Genomic DNA, 20,772 nt, shown 5'->3' on the forward strand with positions numbered 1-20,772 from the left:
GTAGAATTATTTGACGGCGATGAGAGAAAACTCAAATCGAAACGGTTCAATTCGAACTCCGAGAATCTTTCTGTGTCTTTTATTTGCAGCGTCGATATAAGAAAAACACAATTTGCATCTATAATAAAAAATTATTAAGTGCTTTTCGTTTTTCCAATCCGATGTGGCGGAGGAAGTGGAAGGAGAAAAAGCAAAGAAGCTTTTGAAGAGCAGCAGGAGCTCTGACCTTGACCAGAGATAGCAGAAGGTAAACAGTAGATCAGAAACAATTTACACCACGCTTCTTCATGTGGCATCACCTGCTCCCCCACGCAGCTTCTTTCACAATAAATGGCTGGCAGAACACATCAATCAATTCATCTTTCCTCATGCCTCTGCAGTGGTGTGTGTTAGTGGGAGACAGATCTCACAACCGTCCCTCTGTACCGTCAAACAGATGAAAAGATAAAAGTTGCATAAAATCTGTTCAACACAAAGAGAACGAATAAACTTTGTAACATAAACGGCAGCCTGCTTTTTCATCCAGTTGGATTGGTGCCCTGTTGGTGCCCTCAGATAATAAACCAGATTATAGGGGTGTTTGACAGTTGTCAAAGTTTCAAATTAAAATGTTACTATTTTCTGTAAAGACGTGTTATATACCTTACAGCCATGTAAACCACGACACTGAAAGGACAGACAATAGTACCCCTGGTGCTTCAAACCTTTTTCATTTAAATCAGGTGTGTTGGAGCAGGAAGACAATAAATGATGTGAATCCTCAGAAAAGTAATTTCCCCCTTGTATGTTTACTTCTTGTTGACTCATTTGAAAAAGGGAAAATGTGAATGTCGTTTTTGTTTTTATTGTCATAGTCATATTATTAGAAATTGAAGTTATGTTCATTGTGCTGTGGTATAGACAAAAATAAAACCAGCTCTTCATTACCTATAAATTACTAAACGAAACACTAAATTAATCAGTATATTGACTTCTATTGTTACCCTCCACCCAGTAATTTTCTCGATCCACCTCCGGTTTAGAAATGGTCATTTCTACTTGAAGCAGCATTTTATATTTAATGTGAATATAAAACATTGCTGTTTTTCAGCAACATAAGAATGATTGAACATTCAGACAACACAGAATGGAATTTGTTGGTGCAGGTCCTTTGAGGAGTGTGGATATTTCGAGCAGATGGTGAACCCACCCGGCTGAAGACACGGGGGGAGGTGGACGTTCAATCAGATCAGCCATTCTTCTCCATCTCCACCGTTTGGCTCCAACAGGCGCGCAGAGTTGACAAAGCGAAGCGCACCGACATGTCTCTGGAGGACCCGTTTCTTCTGCCCCCGGAGGACGGCGGGGGGCTTCCCCTCAATGTTTCCACGGTGCTCAGAAACGCAACAGGCGGGCAGTACGACATCTGGACCCCCGGGATCGGGATCGCCGCCGTGTACGGGCTCATCATCGCGGTGGGACTGGTCGGGAACGTGACCCTGATGAAGACGTGCCTGCTGGTCAAGTCCATGCGCACGGTGCCCAACTTGTTCCTGTCCAGCCTGGCTCTGGGCGACGTGCTGCTGCTGCTGACCTGCGCCCCGGTGGACGCCAGCCGCTACCTGGTGGACCGGTGGCTGTTCGGGCGCGTGGGATGCAAACTCATCCCGTTCGTGCAGCTGACCTCGGTTGGAGTCTCCGTGTTCACGCTCACCGCGCTCTCCGCAGACCGGTACCCGTCTCACACACGCCACCTTCAACTTCTCCGCAAGTAACGTGTTTCACCCTCAACACCTTGAATTATACTACATGATGGCGCATCGATGACCGTTTTAATGCGTAAAAATCCTCTCTAATGTATACCTTAATATTATCTCGATTCCCTGTTTTCTGAAAAGAATGTTTGAACTTTTAAAACATTTCTCAGAGACCAACAGATTTTACTCTATTCTTCAAACAAATCCCACAAATAGAATAAAACACAACTGGTTGCACTGAGACTTTTGCAGGTTTGGGGACTTTTTGTTCTCTCTGCGTGGGTGTGAGGTTTTTCATACTATAAAATAGCTGCACTATCTAAACGCAAACTATTGTAATTTTATACTTATTGTCTTTATTCGAATTGTGTGAAGGTTATATATATATATATATATATATATATATATATATATACAATTTTGTAAATACTGGGTCTTTATCTCTGACACTGGAATTTCCCTGCTGTGTGATTAATTAGGTTTCATCTTATCTTTTTTTTTCATCTTTTCTTTTCATGCAAGATAAAAGAGAAACCTGCAGTGACAAAAAAAAAAGAAAAGAAGCAAGGCCATGTGAAAAACTGTGCCATGGTTCTGTTTGCTTTTTGTTTATACTATTATATAAAATATGATATTATACATATTTCTCACCTCATAGTGAGAAAGCCTTTGTTAAAATCTTTGCGAGCTCTTATTGTGTGTAGTTCACATGTTCTCCCTGTGCATATGTTAGTTTTCTCCAGAGAACCCCCCCCCCCCCCCCCCCCCCCCCCACCACACACGCACACAATGGCTTCTGTCTCTTTTTGTACATAGTGATGACAAAGTCCAATTCTAAGACGTTCAGTCCTAATGAAACCCAACAGGGATTCATCTTCATGCCTTACTTTTCTTTCTGAAGGTACAAAGCCATCGTCAAACCACTGGACCGGTCCAGTGCCACCCTCAACGTGGGCCTCCGGGCCGGAGCCATCTGGCTGCTCTCTGGTACTCTGGCCATCCCCGAAGCCGTCTTCTCCGACCTGCACGCCTTCACCACCAGCCAGACCAATGAGACTTTTGTCACCTGTGCACCTTACCCCCACACAGGGGACCTGCATCCCAAGATCCACTCCACCGCCTCCTTCCTCATCTTCTACATCGTCCCGCTCTTCATCATATCCGTGTACTACTGCTTCATCGCTCACAGTCTGGTGAGGAGCTCCGCCGACCTTCCTGCTGAGGGCCGGCTGCATCTCCAGAGACAGGTCTGACTCCTCTTCTTCGGTGTATCACACTGGGTTCTTATAAATATAAATGTTCCTGATGTTTCTAACTGCTTCATCTTCTTTCATCACAAGAATGAAACATAAAGGTGAAGCAGCAATCAGTCATATTAATGAGGGGATGTGAATTTTGGTTTTATTTGCCAGTTATTTTAATGCTCAACATCGAACCAAAGTTTTGTGATGCGCCTCTCCAACTTAATGCTGTTTGCTAAGGTACTAGAGGATTACTCATATTTTATACTTTTCATTTGTACTTTAAACACTAAAGAAGGTCTGATGCCCACTGTGTTTGGTGACACCACCTTGAGTTTTTTTTTTTTTTTTGTTATACATGACCAAAGAATGTGTTCAGAATTGGCAGGTTTGGTCCGTATCAATCGAATTTTGCTCGTGTGCTCGCCGGCTCATTTGCTGAAGTCTGAACTTTACTCATGTGTGATACTTGGAGATTTTCATTTCAATTTCACACCAACAGTGAATCTCTCCACAGGGAGCAGTAAGGTATCTATCTATGTATCTCTAACAAGCAGGGCTCATACCGCTGATGCTGAAGCTTTGTATTAAAGATTTTGTCTTCAAAGAAAGGGAGGCAGAAGCAGTTTATTTCTATTTCACAAATAACATTATTGGACAAAAAATAAAAAGCTCTGCTATGGCTGTCCTGTCAGCCTATGAGGGTTAGGTGTAGTAAATAATGTAGCTATACTGTACTGTACTTAGAAACATACAGGTTTATTCAAAAGTGTTTGTTTTCTCCCCTCCACAAAACAAAGAGGAAGAATAAACAGAAGATCTCGGCTATACAGTATGTACACAGTGGCTTTTGCCCAATGCAAACTCATTCATTACGAATACAAACAAATACAAGTACATCCAAGCATGTACGCCTGTTGGTTCTCCAGACAAGAACAAGAGTACAGATAAACACAAAGACGACGATCCAGGCTCCACATGTGCTCAGAGGGAGGTTTGAGATAAAAAAAAAAGAAGGGGAGAAGTGTAAAAAACATAAAAATAAAATTAAAGGAAATCATATAAATGATAAGCAAATACAGTGTGAATGTAATAAAACACAAAGCTTCCAAATGTGTGTAGTGGTAAAAGCTGGTGTAAGGAATGTAATTACCGTATGCGGTAAAGGCAAGACTGTAATAAATGATTCAGGACAGTCAGTCTTACCTGAGCTGTCTCTTTCAAACTAAAAGTCAACTCAACAAGTGACTTGTGTTGCCTACAGATCAGCTACTGACAAAAAACATTTTTTGAGCAATTGGAGTGTGTATCACACCCGTATCAAAACATGCTAAAGTCACAACAATAAAACATCTCAGGTGATGCCAATGATGACATAAATATTCATTCCCTTCACGTCAGTGTTCGGCAGCAATCACAGCTCTGAATTGTCTTAAACGAGCTCTTTTGTCTGGACTCTGCAATTTATTTTTTTTCTCTATTCTTCCTTGCAAAACAGATTTAGCTCTCAGGTTGTTAGGGGATGAGGCATGAGCAGCTGTTTTCAAATCCAGCCACGAATTCTCGATTGGATTCCAATCGGGACTTTGAATTGGCCACGTCAAAACATTCACCTCATTGTCTCTGAGCCGTTTCTGCGATGCTTTTTGGTGCATGCTTTGAAGAATAAATCTTCACCCAAATAAGTGTTTTTCGAGCCAGAACCTTCTCTCTCTCTCTGACCCGGAATAGACCAGCACCCTCTCGATATTCCAAGTCCATCAAAATAGGCTATATATAATGGATTATATGAAAACAAAGAAATCCTAAGTAAAATAACCGTGAGCAACACAATGATTTTTATATGATTGTAGGCTATTCTTCATATTGTTTGGGCACCCATGGGCAAAAATGTAAAATTCTGTTTTCACTCTTCCCTCTACTTTCACAAGTCGTCCAGGGTCTGCTGCTGAGAAACATCCCTTGAGCATGATGGTGCCACCACCATGCTTCGTTATGGAGAAAAAGCATTTGTGGTAATAGCAAATGTTTGATGTTTGTCAAAAGCTCAGTCTGGTCTGATCTGGTCTAAGATTTTTTGTTTCATACCAAAGAATCCTCTTCCAGTAGATCGTGGATCAGTGCCGCCGTCTCACCCATCAGACCGGTTCCTTGTATGTCAAGTCAGTTTGTGAGAATGAAGAGGTCAAAGCAGATTTGAATAGGTGTCCTAATCAATTTGTTGATGGATTTAACTTAATCCAGTGGGGTTTTTTTTTCTTTCTCTGATTTGCTTACAGTGTTTTTTTTTTCATGTGGTAATTATAGCAGGATTAGTGATGAACCCAAGACTGAACCTCAGGAATGCTGGTGTTTTATTGTACAGTCACTCGTCACTCATCAAGGTCATTAATTCTGACACTGTTTCCATTAACCAGCTGGGCCTCTAGTGCATTATTCTAGTCACTTTAAACGGGGTCAATATTCTACCAATACTTATTTTAAACTATATATTTTAATAATGCAAAATCACTTTGACTTGAAATAAAGTTGTGTGGCAATTCTTTTTCTTTTTACAAAAACAGTGTTTTAAAAAAAACCCTATAGGTATGAATACTTATAAATACCAATGAGAGTTAACTAAAAGGATGTCAAATATAACATACAATATTACTATCTTGGCAGAATTTTATTCAGATATTTTAGCTTTAATGTGGGTTATCACTATTTGTGATGGACGATGGAGACAAAACACAGTAAATGAAGAAAGACACACAGATCCTTCTGACTCCTGAACGTTACGCTGCTCAGCTCCTCTTCAACTGCTTCAGGTCAAAAACGCTGGGATCAAACTTAATACCAAACGTGAGGTTGCATCTGTTAGAAGCTGGAGGGGCGACCTCAGTCACACACATTTCAGATCTTCTTTTGTTTTTGCTGTTGTTGTTGTGAGGAGTCGAGACTGCGGCTGCATGTGCTCGGCCAGGAAACATGAACACGTGAAGAGCTCCGGGTGTCAGGGGGTCCGGGTGAGACTGGTCAGGTGTGCACTTTAGAGCACTTTAGGTGAAGCTGGAGGATATAATGAGAGTTTGGCGAGGTAGGTATAATTGTATAAATTAACAGAAAGTGCGGTAAGAAACCTACAGTGAATCACCAGCAGGAAGTGACATGGAAATGAATGTGAAATTGTTTCACAATGACAGACTGTCAGATGGTTTTTACAGTCATTTTTCTTGCTGTCAAAAACTTACTGAGTCAACTGTTATATTACTGTACCTTAAAAATCAAATCAGTACACCAACTTTAGTTAATAGTTTTATCCATTTTGTACAATACTGCTTCTTTTGTTCTTCACTTTTGGAGTTCATGCCCGCGGCGTGTTTCCTTGAGTACTTTTCTTTTCTGTCCCCTCTTGCCTCGAGTGTCTGGTGACTCTGTCCTCTGTTCTTCTTCTCTGATTAGATTTTAAGTGTTTCCGCCTGCGTTGCATCAAGTCCTTCCTCCCGGTTCGTGCATAAGCACTCAGTTTGTCTTTGTCGGTCAGTGTTGTTAGCTGCTTCGTTGCTACGAGTTTTGATCCACTTTTCTGCGTTTCCAATTGCCAAATTCATCTCACTGCACTTTGCTTTAGTTTGAACCTGGCTATGTGTTTGGATCCCACAGAGATGATAAATATACTCTACATATGAAAGATTTCACATCAAAAACCTAAAAGGAGACCAATGATGCATTTTGTAGATGGATAACACAATCAATAAAACAAATTCCTATCAATAAAATAAAAAATTTAAATGTACGAGATACTTTTGGAATCTCAATCCACTCAATAATATTTTTGGATAAGTGAATGAAAAAATTTTATTTAGTTTTTTCCCCCTTTAAATAATTTAATTTGAATCTTATGTTCAGTGATAATTCACTGAGGAACAATCATGGTACCAGCATAACGCCCTGGGGTACAGCAGAGCATAATTTCGCTATGATGTTTTTAATAAAGATTTATTGGTGTTTAATTTGAATTCAAACTGAAATAATTTGGTCACATACACATTGTTTCATGGATTTTTGAAAAGCATAGGAGAAAGTCACTCGAGGTTTATCTTGAGTGGCTTTTTACTAAAAGGAGATTTTAACGGACACGTCAGAAATCCTCTGCTGCAAAACAAAGATTTGTGACAGATGTCTCACGGGACACAAACAAATAAAACTGAGGACACATTCGGGTTGTTTGCATCTCTATGAGGTCATTTTGTATCTCTTCAACAATGTACAACATTTTTAATCTCTCAATGGCTGTTGTGTGGTCCAACTTTACATGGTAACTTCTAATCCATGTCACATTTCCCTCTGATGTCCATCGTGAGAAAGATTTACTCTACAGTGTCATTTTCTTTACTTTCCTCTTATAGTCCTGTGATTTCACTTTTAGTAATCCTTCAGTCTCATTTTGTACCTTTGCTAGTTTTAGAGGCCATTACAGGCACTTTTTAAATCTCTGTGAGGAAAATTATTTCTGGATTAATACAATTATTTTTGCCTCATGAGAAATATGCACCTCATGTGCAAATTGTCCAAGTTGAGATAAGACTATTTGAATCACAAGCATGGGACGGACAGAAGTTGTGACATGCACACAAGCATCAGAGCGTTTTCACGGCTTCATGTGATTCTTCATACCGGTCACTTCAACCAACTTCTCTTGATCCAAATCACAAAAACCACCTCATGTTACCAGGCACTGATGTCACACATGAGACCAGAGAGAAGAAAAAGTGTCCTTCAACCCTCTTCTCCACTGATCAAAAGAAAGAATCACGAGAATTATGACTTTTTTGTCCACAAACTTTAATCCAAAGTTCCAATCATGGACTTCAAACAGTAAAGAAGAAGAAACACTTCCAGCAGTAAAAGCCTTGTCCTGCCCACGCATCCATCGAGAAATTTTGCTCTGATGAAAGGATGCAGTCCAACTACGACACGTCTCCCGGGAGTCTCCCTCGTTAATTGTCCTCCGACTCCTCCTCGGCCTCCTGCGTTAGTCGCAGGGAGGGTTTTTCCCCCAAAAAGAACCAGGGCCTAGTTCAGGGCCGCTGCCAGAGCTAGTTCTTAAATGAGCACCGCCATAGAACCGGTTCTTTTTCTACCGTTAACGGAGCCAAGTGAGAGCCACATCATTGTGTCACTCCAAAACGTGACAAGTCACTGATTTCACCAATGTAGCCCTGACAGCGCTCATACAAGAACCAGGAGACGGACTGTAACATTGGTTTAGTCCGGATTGCTCCATCTAGTTTGGTCTGCACCCGAGGCTCCCGAGACCAAACTACCAAACTAGATGGAGCAATCCGAACTAAACCGATGTTACAGTCCGTCTCCTGGTTCTTGTATAAGCGCTGTCAAGGCTAAATTAGTGAAATCAGTGACGTACGACGTTTTGCAGTGACGCAATGACGTGGCTCTCACTTGGCTCCGTTAACGGTGGAAAAAGAACCGGTTCTATGGCGGTGCTCATTTAAGAACTGGCTCTGGCACCGGCCCTGAACTCGCTCCTGGTTCTTTTTGGTGGAAAAGCCCTTTGGGAGGAATTAGCACTGAGCTCTTCTCCGTCCCCTGCAGCCTTTCCTCTGTTTGGTCTTATTCTGAGGTGTCTCCTGGATGTTCTTCTTCTCTGTTTGAGGAGCTTCCTGCATGCTCTGCAGTGGCTGCTGTCGCTGCACTTGTGGACATAAGAGGATATCTGGAACACACCACCACACAATGAGAAATGTACTTTTTAAAGGTCAAATGTTAAACAGTTTTTCAACAATTTCACACAGGTGTGAGAAGTCCAACAACATTGTATTCAAAGTGTATTTCTCCAAACCCAGCCTTGGTCCTGAATTTCAGCCATGAGAACATGCTGTTTCTGTGTCTACTTCTGGCCAATGTCGGGGAGAAGATCAGTGCTGCCAGATTGGGCGGCTTTCTACCCAATTGACATTCCCATGTATTGAAGCTGCAGCTCAGGAGGAGATCTTACCTGAGTCACTGGATTTTCCCCATCCTCTACCGCCAAGCTTCCAGGCGTTGTGATCTGGCATATGCAGCTGGGTCTCCTCACCTACTGGAGCCTGTGTTAAAACAGCAGGAAGAAAAGTTTAGAGTTTCCATCCAGCTGCTGGTGATGTTACTGAGAGGTGAAGCTCAGCCCTGACTGTAGTGAGTCTCACCTTCAAGAACTTTAGGATCTTGTTGGGGTCAATGAGATCTCTATAGATTGTCTCACGCACAGTTTCTTCTGGCTGATAGTCCAGCTCTCTCTGGCTGCGAAGATCTAGGAGGGAACACACAACCACAGAAGTGTTCTTATCAAAGGTCCCATATTATACAGTTTTTCAACAATTTTACGCAGGCGTCAGAGGTCCAGCAACATTGTATTTAAAGTGTATTTCCTCAAATCCAGGCTTGGTCCTGAATTTCAGCTTGTCTAAAAGTGTCTCTAGTTTAAAATATTGTGTGTCTGAATATTTTACTAAGTTTGGTTGTATGTCTTGTTACAGTTCCTACCAAGTAGCTACAGCTCCTGCTAACTGTAAGCGTAACTGTTAGTTTTTCATATTATATTGAATTATTCATGTTTCACTATTTCTGCTATACATGACGCCATATTATACGTCAGCTACAAGACGGATGGAAGTAAGGACTCTTCCTGTCTGCTGTTGGACACAATAGCATCTCTGCAGGCCGAGGGACAGGAAGTCTGCCTGTATGCAGGCTTCCTGAGTCACTGGGGTTGTGCCGATGTCATTCTAAGACTTAAAGAGGATTTGGACCGTGGGTCTCACCTGTCTGTCTCTTGAAGTCCATATGCTGAAGAACTTTCCTCTGCTCTTCAACATGTTCCATTTCAGCCTCCATGTGGAGCTGACTGATGGTCTTTGGGCCCTGGATGGCTCTCCTTGGGACCCAGTTGTTCTGAGAAACACAAATGTATTTCATTATTCATTCTGCAAACTAACTTGTCCGTGCAGTTGTATCAGTGTTTTGAGGGCTGAAAACCAAACAAACCTCTAAACCAAACACTCACCAGTCTCAAGTCCACCACGTCCTGAAGCATAAAGCGGATCCTGGATGACGTTTTACGCTCCTTGATGATTGTTTCGATTTGGGTGAAATGTTGGTCCATTCGGGACTGATGGAAAAAACATGGAGAAGGTGACACAGTGTTATATTTGTGTTTCTCTGTTTCACAACAATAAATAGCAGTTTTGGAGGATTTACAACTTATTTCACTCGACTGGTTTGATTCATAGCATTTTCCCTGTTTGTTGTTGTGAAAGCGACGGCAGTACAGTACAAATGTAGCCTGATGGTCTTTGGGTCATTTGTGTCTCTCCAAGCATCTCAGCAGTACAGTACAGCTGGTTTAGGATAAATTCCCAACAGGAAACCTTCATGCATTTGGTTGTTTATGTATTCTCACTTTCTGCAGATAAGCTAAGTTACCCCCCTTTTAGTGCTCTACCATCATTCACTCTATGCAAGTTTGAATCCAACATAAATATATTTTTGTAATTTTCAATAAGAGAGCTAATAAGTGTATTTTTCTCAATTATCAAACCAGTAACTTCTGCTCAAACATTAATGTAGAATCGATGAATCGGCTTCATCAGTCTCACCTTGGACTTCGTCAGGTCGAGAGTCTGGCCGGAGGTGGTGAGCAGCCTACATAAGCACTCCAGTGACTCTTCACTGTTGATCTTGAAAAGCTTCCCCACACACTCATGCATGATGGAGCCGGTCAGCATCTTCAAATTGTACAGCACGCCAATGAATTTGATGTTTCCAATGGAGCGCCTTCGGGCCTTGCACTTGGCTTCTTCTAGCTCTTCCTGAAGCCGTCGGCGCTCCGTCGACTAGAGAAAACAAGACAAACAAAGATTAGCACTGTGCAAATAGCAAATATGAATATCAGCCTCGGTGAGGTATTCAGACATATTTTTGTGAGAATTGTAATCAATGCATACCGATGCAGCAGAGTCTACTTCCTTCTGCTTCCTCTCAAACGTTGCATCATCCACTCTGTCTTTGTCGAACTCTTTCTGGCAGCAGTTCAACAGCAGCTTCTGAAAGCTGACGGTGCTGTTGGGTTTGCCGGGCATCTGCACCTTCAACTGTGAACCACAGACAGGTTGAGGTTAGGAGAAGAAGCAAACCACTACAAACGCTCCACAATGTGGCACAAAGCAGACATTTCTACATCCATCCATCATTTCTAGGTACTCTTAAGACAACAGTTCTTCTGACAGGATCATTCACAGTGGTAGAAAATTACATTGCATTCAGTTTGGATTCAGGAATTCCACCAACATCTTCCGAGCAAACAAATTAACAACTAAAAGCCAATGTCCTTTGTTTTAAAATGTCCACTCTGATGTTTCTCTATATTCTAATAAATAATAAAGCACACTTACAGTTGCCAGGCAGCAGCACATCTTCCCATAAGTTGTGGCAAAGTTGAGCTCGTCGATAGCCTTCTCATAGATGAGCTCAACGACCCCTCTGAGCCGCTCCTCAGTGTCGATTGGCAGCTCAGTCACTTGCTTGATCAGCCGGTCGAACTTTTCCGGAGTCAGCTTGTTGAGGATACTCCGGAATTTCCTCAAGAGCTCCTGGGGGGAACCAATTAGAAGATGTGGTTAATCACTGAGATCATCAATCAATTGGCCCATTTACATGCACACATGCAAACAAATCCGATAATTAACTGAACTGAAATGAACTAATGACATTTCTGAAGTGCTTGTAAGCTTGTCAGAACCGATTATTACAATTATCTTGTTACTCCTGGTCATGTCATTTCTCTGAACAGGTAAACAGTCTCAGTCAATCTTTCTGGGTCATTGTTGATGAACCACTCAAAAATATCTTCAGGTAATTTTTTCATTCAGAGCGACTCGTTTTGCTCCTCTAATCTATGCAGAATTAAGTTATGATGGATTCTGTTAGTTTATGTTAGCTTGAAGCTCATTAACTAAACAGAGTTTATTCAGGAATATTAGTGTAGTGTAGGTAGTGTGTTTGTCTGTACCTCTGTTTCCTGTGCCTCAGGATCCTTCACAGTGCTCCTTCTCTGAAAGCCGGGCCTCCAAGCAGTCGCACATTTATTCAGCTGAACATCGTTGTTCGCTGACACGTTCAGGACGTTCAGTGGTTTCTTCTCAGGCTCCTGTTGCCGTTCAGGCTGTGCTGATGTCTGTTGATGCTGAGAATTCTCTCCCTGTTCTGGCTGGTCATGCTGCTGTAGGCTCTCACATTTCTGAGGCTCCTCATGCTGCTGTACCTCCTCATGCAGCTGTACCTCCTCATGCAGCTGTACCTGTTCTGGCTGCTCATGGCTCTCCTCCAGTTCAGGCTCTTCACACTGCTGTACCTGTTCTGGCTGATCATGGCTCTCCTCCAGTTCAGGCTCTTCACACTGCGGTACCAGTTCTGGCTGCTCATGGCTCTCCTCCAGTTCAGGCTCTTCACACTGCTGTACCTGTTCTGGCTGCTCCCTCTCAGAATGCTGTCCCTCTTCAGGTTCCTCAGGCTGATGTCCATGTTCCTGCTGCTGTTCCTGAGAAGGCTCCTGCCCCACCTGTTCCTGCTCCTGCTGCTGTTCCTTCTCAGGCTGCGGTGCCTCTTCATGCTCCTCAGTCAGCTGTTTCTGTTCTCGCTGCTGCAGTTGTTGTTCCTTCTGAGGCTCCTGTTCCTGCTCCTGCTGCTGTTCCTTCTCAGGCTGCTGTCCCTCCTCAGCCTCCTCAGACATCTCATGAGTCTGAGGCATCTCAGGCTGCTGTTGCTGTCCACTCTGTGGTGACTGCTACAAGATGGCACAAACAGGGAAAATACACGTTGAACATCCACAGAAAGACACAGGGAGGAAGACGTCACAATGCCCTTCTTCAGAAACCAGGAAAGGTCTACTTTTGGCGTCTTTGTTCCATTTTTTTAAAAGTTCGAGTTAGCACAGCAGATTTTGGCTTCAAATTCTTTGACAAAAACATGGTACTTCACTTCATAGATACACTGTCAGTGTAGTTTTTGGACTAAAGTCTGGAGTGCACCAAATAAATTCAATTTCTTTGGTTCAGCCAAATCAGACCAGATGAATGGATTCTGTAGAAGGAGTAGAGGTGAACGTACTGTAAAAGCAGATGGCACTGTTGCAGCAGGAGTTAAGAAATACCCTGATTTATTTAAGGTTCTATAAAATGTTGAAGCTTGAAGTATGAGGGCATTCATAATACTGGTCTAGATCCTGCCTAGACCTAACGTACCAGTTTTACGTTGTATTTGTAGGTGATTATTCAAATCTAATTTTTCTAATTCTAACAATTGAAGACACTCACCTGTGGGACGTGGAACTGTGGAACCTGTGGAGCCTGTGGGACGCCGTACTGTTGGGGCCCTGGGACGCCGTACTGGTAAGGTTGTGGGACGCCATATTGTGGGACGCAGTACTGGTAAGGTTGTGGGACGCCATATTGTGGGACGCCATATTGTGGAATGCCATACTGGTGAGGTTGTGGGACACCATTTTGTGGGACCCCGTACTGTTGGGGTTGTGGGACACCATCTTGTGGGACCCCACACTGTTGGGGTTGTGGGATGCCGTCCTGGCGAGGCTGTGGGACGTTGTTTTGTGGGACGTAGTACACCGGGACGTAGTACACCGGGACATAGTAAAGTGGGATGCAGTACTGCGGAGCCTGTGGGCCGTAGCAGTATGCAGGCTGTACGTAGGGGAAAGACATGGGTACCGTGGTTGTCATGGTTGTTGATTTGTCGACTGTGAGAATGTGAACTAGGCTCTATAGAGTGTCTGTTTGTCGTAATAGCTGTCCTCGCAGTGTTTACTTGTCTCCTCTGAAAAAAAGATAAATGACAAAAGACATTAGAAAAATTTGCATTTCCTGGAGCAAATACAATGCTGGAGCTGAAAATACAAAAATATAATGCTGAAAAAGTGAAGTAAGTAAGGCGATATAAGTGAACAATACAACATTTGACAATATATTTACATTTGTTCAAATTAAAAAAATTCTTTGACAGCATTTTTAAAACATATGATAATGTGATTTCCATGTCAAATTGTCATCCAATATGATTCCCAGAACCTTAAACTCTGATACCTTCTCAATACTAACTCCATCAATAGATAATGCAACTTCATCTTTACCTATTTTAGCAAAAACACAATCAACATACTCACTTCTCCAGTTAATGGACTGATAGAATGAAGTTAATGTACTGGTAGTTTAAAAATAGTTGAAGTTCTGGTGAAAAATGTTCACGGACTGGTCGCTTGTGAGAATAAGAGATATTTGACAAGCCACCCGGGTTTGTAAACTCTGTTTGGTGATGTCACAAAGGCTCAGTGTAACATAACACTGATAAAAGGACTTAAGCCCCGCCCCCTTGGGCCTTTCATGACTGCCATCAACTGTAATAATTAATTTGTAGTTCTATCATCTCTGTAAATTTAAATGACCCTGATTTATCAAATAAACTATTGGTATGTTCTTTAAATTGAAATCTGTGGAAGATTCAATTTTCTCTTTTCTGCACTAAAAACTAAGGCAATAAATTGCTCATATATGTATAACCCCACACGTGTGGGCAATAACTCAAGTAAGGTGATATAAGTGAACAATACAACATTCAACAACATATTTACCTTTGTTTAAATTAAAAATGTTCTTTGACAGCTTTTTTAAAACATATGATAATGTGATTTCCATGTCAAATTGTCATCCAATATGATTCCCAGAACCTTAAACTCTGATACCTTCTCAATACTAACTCCATCAATAGATAAGCAAACTTCATCTTTACCTATTTTAGCAAAAAAAACAATCAATATACTCACTTCTCCAGTTAAAGGACTGATAGAATGAAGTTAATGTACTGGTAGTTTAAAAATAGTTGAAGTTCTGGTGAAAAATGTTCACGGACTGGTCGCTCGTGAGAATAAGAGATATTTGACAAGCCACTCGGGTCTGTAAACTCTGTTGGGTGATGTCACAAAGGCTAGTGTGATAGTGTGACATAACACTGATGAAAGGACTTAAGCCCCGCCCCCTTGGGCCTTTCATGACTGCCATCAACTGTAAAAATACATACAATTTCTTCAATTTTGTTTGTGATGAATGACTTTACTACATTTAAAACTGTGGTCTGAAAGTCCACAGGTGCTGAATCAGCACTGTATAGTCCACAAAATAAAGCACCTTACTTTGTGATCTGCAGTCATCTTTTTCTGTGGTCTTTTCAGCTCTTCTAATTTTGAAAATCTAAGTCTTTCTCATTGATGGTCTGGCACTGATGCAACAACTCAGTGATATTAATGCTACATACATCCAGAAACACATCAGCCTCCATGCATGAAACTACAGGTGTTCATTTTTAGAACTCAAAACTACTCAGATACTCACAGAAAAATAAACCCTCAAGTTAGAAATGTTTGCATGTGCAGAAATCTTGTTTGATCGATCAGCAACATCCCAAAATCGTGTCAAATGTCAGCAAGCAAACCAACCTTTAAAAACTGGATTTGACTGTAAATACACAAACAGTAAACAGGACTATGTTTTAGTAGATTTGCATTGAGGAGACTTCAGATTACAACCCAAGAACGTACTAATCCCTTCTATTAATCACACAAGGTAAAAGAACACAGGGGGCTTATTTGACCCTCCTCCAGTATTAATTTCATTAACAATAATAAATGATTGTTCCATTAAGAATTGTTCACATGAAGCAGATTAAACAATAAGTGTGTCTCTTGATCACAGCCTTGTCACCAAGTGGGCCACTGATCCATTGATGCTCTATCCAATTTCTGATTCCTACCTGAGCAATCATTTTGTACCTGAATTAACTACTATTTTATAACCAGGGTTTAGGGGGAAACTAAACATGTAAGAAGCAAATCAAGGCTGAGCAAATCTCTGACGCTGCCATTGGAACCCTGATAATCACTCAAGGAGCAAACTGAGACCAAACAGGAGGTCTGAGCTCAGGTGAGCATCAATTTGAGGTCTGAATGGACCAAAGGCCTTAAAACTAAAGACATGAGGTTCATTTCAAGATAAATACACAGAATTCTGTCTAAATAAAAGTTTAGTTTAAAAGCAAGATGTAAAAACATGTATAGCTTGAGGGAGCTGTTATTAGGAAACTCATTTTCTACTCCATGTAATAATCTCAACATTTGTTAGATTTTGGGATGTTGCTGCATCAAACAAGATTTCTGAACCTGCAAACATTTCTAACTTCAGCATTTTGTTTTCTGAGTATCTCAGTAGTTTTGAGTACTGATTTAAAAAAGAAAACACCTGTATTTTCATGTATGGAGGCTGATGTGTTTCTGGATGTATGGAGCATTAACCTCACTGAGTTGTTGCATCAGCGCCACACAATCAATAAGAAAAACTTAAGAATTTTCTTTTTTAGAAGTGGAGCAGTGCCCTGGACCAATGTAAGGATTTGGGCAACATGACCCTACATTTTCAGGTTTCATGTCAAAGTATTTTGGGAAACACTATATTAGACTGTAGAGTTGATCTGATGCACAATTGTTTCTAACTCAAGGCTGCACAGGGGAGTAGTGATTAGCGCACTCGCCTCAGACACATATTCCTCTTTTCTATCCTTTCTGTGTGGAGTTTGTTCATCTGCCTCATGGCTGTGGGAGGTTTCTAATTTCTTCTCCAAAAACACAAGTTCAAGAACAACAGCTGACTCTAGAGTGGTGTATTGATGGTGATTACCCAGAGTGCACCCTGCCTTTAGCCCCCAGAAGCCCTGAATTAAATAAATGTAGCAACACAAAAGGTGAATGGATGGATGTAGGTTTCTGAATTATAAGTGAAGCACAGTCCATCAGAAAAAAAGTGAAATCAATAGACGGACTAAATTAGATTGAATTAAGTTGAATGAAGGAAGGACAGAATCTCTGGAGCGGCTGAGTTGGTCCAGTGAAGTGTTGCCACTTACAGCAACAGTTTCAGAAAACAAAGATGACAAACTGTATTTTGAACACAACATGATTTCCATCCATCTCAATAATAAATGAGGGCGAGAAACATTCCACAAAGCTGCCGTGAAGGTAAAGCGGGATGCAGGTGGGTGTCGGGGTTTAAACCCACTAAGACAGAGTGGATTTCCAACCCGAAATTGTCCAGTTGGATTTCAAAGACTCGTGTTATAATACCTCCTCCTACATGATTTTTTTGCCTCAGTAAGGAGTGTTAAAAGGAAAGGAGGTCTAAAGCTATGAGGAGAAACAGCTCAGGGGGAATTTCCAAACAATTTCCTGAGGAAAAGATTCAAGCAGTGGATGCTACTCTCCTGGGAGATTCAAAACCAGATTTAGGAATAAAATTAATCATCAAATTGTAGCAATACCAAATTCCTCACCTCCCAGCCTCCGTGACCGCGGGCTCATGGACTTACACATCCGTCTGATAACGATGACACAGGGGAAGAATGTGGGTGTGAAAGGTCAGATTGTTCGGCAAAGCAACGCTGCATCCATGAGAGGAGCAGCCTGCCGCCAACCAGCAGAGGTGAGGATCGTATGGAAAAGCTATTATAGAGTGAAATATCGCCGTGTTTACACTGCAGAGCATCTCTCTGGTGACACTCACTTCTTCTCCAATCCATCCTCGCCTTCCTCTCCATCACCTTCCATCATCTCTCCTGCGGCTCCTTCGCTGGCGTTCTCCTCACTGTTCTCCTCAGCGTTCTGCGAGGGTTCAGCAGAGGCCTCGCTTTCGTCCATCGCAGCAGAAGATAGGGCCGGCTCCTCGTCAGCAGAGGGCAACTCTTCTGAGGAGCCCTCAGGGTCTGAGAAGCCAAGGAAAATAAAGAGGGAAAAATCATCGAACAAGTTCTATAAAGTTCATCCATTACTGTGCAGAGCCATATTCTAGAAATAAGTGCCATCGGCCTATATAGTTGTAGCAGCATCATCGTGTGGGGAGGCTTTTCTTCTGACCAGAGTTGATGGGAAGATGGATGGAGCCAAACACAGGACAATCTTGGAGGAAAACCTGTTAATCTTTCAGGAGACTTGAGACTGAGGCGGAGGTTGAACTTCCAACAGGAAAATGACCCTGAACATACATCCAGAGTTACAACGTAATGGTTTATACACTAGGTAGAACGCACACCTTGGCCATCGCCACATTTATGTGTTGACCCGAGATAACATCGCCAGCATGTGAGCTCATATTGACGCTAACTAGCCTGTCAGATAGTAACGTCCCTGTGGAACACTGAGCTGGGGCACACAGGTTAACCACTACCCGAGTCAATGCACTCACGCCGGTGTTTCCGGATACTTGCCTAAACGAGTTATTAGCTGCGAACTCAGGAGCAACTATGTGGTGAAAATAAGCCAATCATTTTCATGTATTTTGGGAGTGCCCCATGTTGTTTCTTATTGGCATGACTTAAAGAAAAGCATGGAGAAGATTTTGAAAGCAGGTCCACATTGTCTCAATGTGCTCATCTCAATGGAAGATTGATTCTAGAAAACAATCGGCAGACTGAGGGCTCCTACCTTCTCCACATACAGTATGATGAGACGACTGTCCTTAGCATCACTAAAAGAACCTAAAGATGAAATGCAGATCTCTGCATGAGTTGTTCAACAAAGGTTTTCTGCATCTCAGTACCTTCTGTCCACTAGTTGCCTGGTTAAAAAATAATAATAATTGAGGTTAAAAGTTCATACACCTTACCCCCTCCACCCCAGCCCTGGTAAAAGTATGACCATGTTTACACGACAACGAATACGAGTGTATCCGTAAAACTTTCTTCACTTTTGGGGGGTCCCGTTTACACGGCACCAGTGTGCGGATGCGCTGTATCCGCAAAGTTTTTAATCCGGCTCCCAAGGTGGAAAGATTCTTTCACGGTCACTATTCCCTCCTGCAGAGACCGCCTGGGGCTACAAAACCTGTTACTGCGCATGCGCAAATCTAACCCTCCCTCCTGCTCATCCAGTTGTAAACAAACATGGCGCCCCGTTGTGGTATGACGCGGTCTGTATTCTAGTTTTATTATCCATATCAGTAGTTTTATAGTTGAGACTCACCCCTGATAACATCCGATGTGTCATCGGGCCATGTGGATGTCGGGTGCTCTCCACTTTCTTCACGTTTATAGTGTATTGTTCTCTGCACACACGTCTGTGTGGTTTCATTACAAGAACCAAACAACAGCGCCTCCCTGTGGCCTGGCATACTAACTACATCGTTGTGTCTGTGTCAGCTGCTGCAGTCTAAACACACTCCTTTTTTTTTTTAACGGATTAGGCGTTGTCATGTGAAACGTTGTCGTGTAAACGGGCCTCAGGCTAACCCTAACCCTAACCCTCAGAGGTAAGAGAGAGATTGTTGCAGGGTTTTTGATATGTAAAGCACTTTGTGCTACATGCAAACTCCTATATAAATAAAGTTTGATTAAGTAAAGGACCCCACCTAACCTGAATGCATCTGTCCTGCCTGTTGCTCTCTCGAACAGACTTTTTGAGCATTAACAGAAAGATTAGGAAAGCTGCTTCAGTGGCTCGTTGCAAGTTCCATAGTTTTACCCATTCCTAAGACATGAGGTGCAACGAGAAATCAATCCCTTAGTTGTGAATGTTACTGCCACTGTAAAATGCTTTGGGGCTGTTAATCAGTGGAAGAGTTTTATATAAGTCAAAACAATTTACAAATATATCTGACACACATGACGTCCAACAAAATCTTTCCTTTTAATACTGGATTGAATTAATTTAAATATTTAAACCGGGGGGGGGGGGGGGGGGGGGGGTCTTTTACATATAGGTCAGAAGTGGGATTGTAACACCAAGATAATGTCATTGAGAGTGGATTTGACCCTGATTGTGTACAGACGAGTCGGACTGGAACGGGCTGAGGTGGTCTGCCCATGTGATTAATCCTGGCGATGATCAAACAGCATGTAGTATTCCCAAAGGATGACGGTCTGATTCTTTAAACTGATGGTTATAAGATTGTTTGAAAATCCCCAAAATTATGGAAGAGCTGGATACAAAACTCAGAGGCCACAATTCAGCATTTGTGGTCTGTGTATATTGTAAGTCAACCCAAAAAGGCTTGGACATGACAAACTGATTGTGGAGTTAAACGATAAATTGTTGAATGCATTCCTTTGCATGCACACTGAGACAAAGGTATTACTCCAATTGAATGGACTGACTCAATGAACTGATATTTAATGGCTGATATGATTAGATTATAAATGCTCTTTTCTCTTCCGTCAGATTGAGTCCAGAAAGCGTCTTGCCAGAACCGTGCTGGTGTTCGTCGGCCTGTTCGCCGTCTGCTGGCTCCCGAGTCACATCATCTACCTGTACCGCTCCTTCCACTACGGCCAGGTGGACACCTCGCTGGGTCACTTCATCGCAAGCGTTTGCGCCCGCATCTTAGCCTTCACCAACTCCTGTGTGAACCCGTTCGCTCTATACTTGATGAGCAAGAGCTTCAGCAAACACTTCAGCAGGCAGCTGCTGTTCTGCTTCACATCCAGAAATCTGCACAGCCAGAATAGTGGAATCACGCATATAACCACTGTGTGAGGGAGTGCTGTTAAGAAGGACTTGTTGGCCATCGAATGCCAGAATCGTCCTCTCGTACTAAAATACAAAGTTTTAATGTGACTGTAATGTTCACATTTCTTGTGAAGACGTTTACCTTTAACTATTTTACCAAATGAGACCAGCTTCAGAGACAATGACATCCCAGAGACGATGT

At 42.2% G+C, this 20,772-nt stretch overlaps 1 protein-coding gene across 1 annotated transcript; it reads left to right on the forward strand.

The window, feature by feature from the left end:
- Positions 1-1,301: 1,301 nt before the first annotated feature.
- On the forward strand, positions 1,302-20,597 carry LOC308119226 (gastrin-releasing peptide receptor-like; the record flags this gene model as incomplete). The annotated part of the gene is made up of 3 exons (XM_080479096.1): positions 1,302-1,711; positions 2,638-2,983; positions 20,283-20,597. 3 exons carry the CDS (start codon positions 1,302-1,304, stop codon positions 20,595-20,597), a joined length of 1,071 nt encoding a protein of 356 aa, XP_080335222.1.
- Between the last annotated feature and the right edge of the window lie 175 nt (positions 20,598-20,772).

Source organism: Lipophrys pholis (assembly GCF_963383615.2).
Source record: "Lipophrys pholis genome assembly, chromosome: 13".
NCBI classification, from domain to species: domain Eukaryota; kingdom Metazoa; phylum Chordata; class Actinopteri; order Blenniiformes; family Blenniidae; genus Lipophrys; species Lipophrys pholis.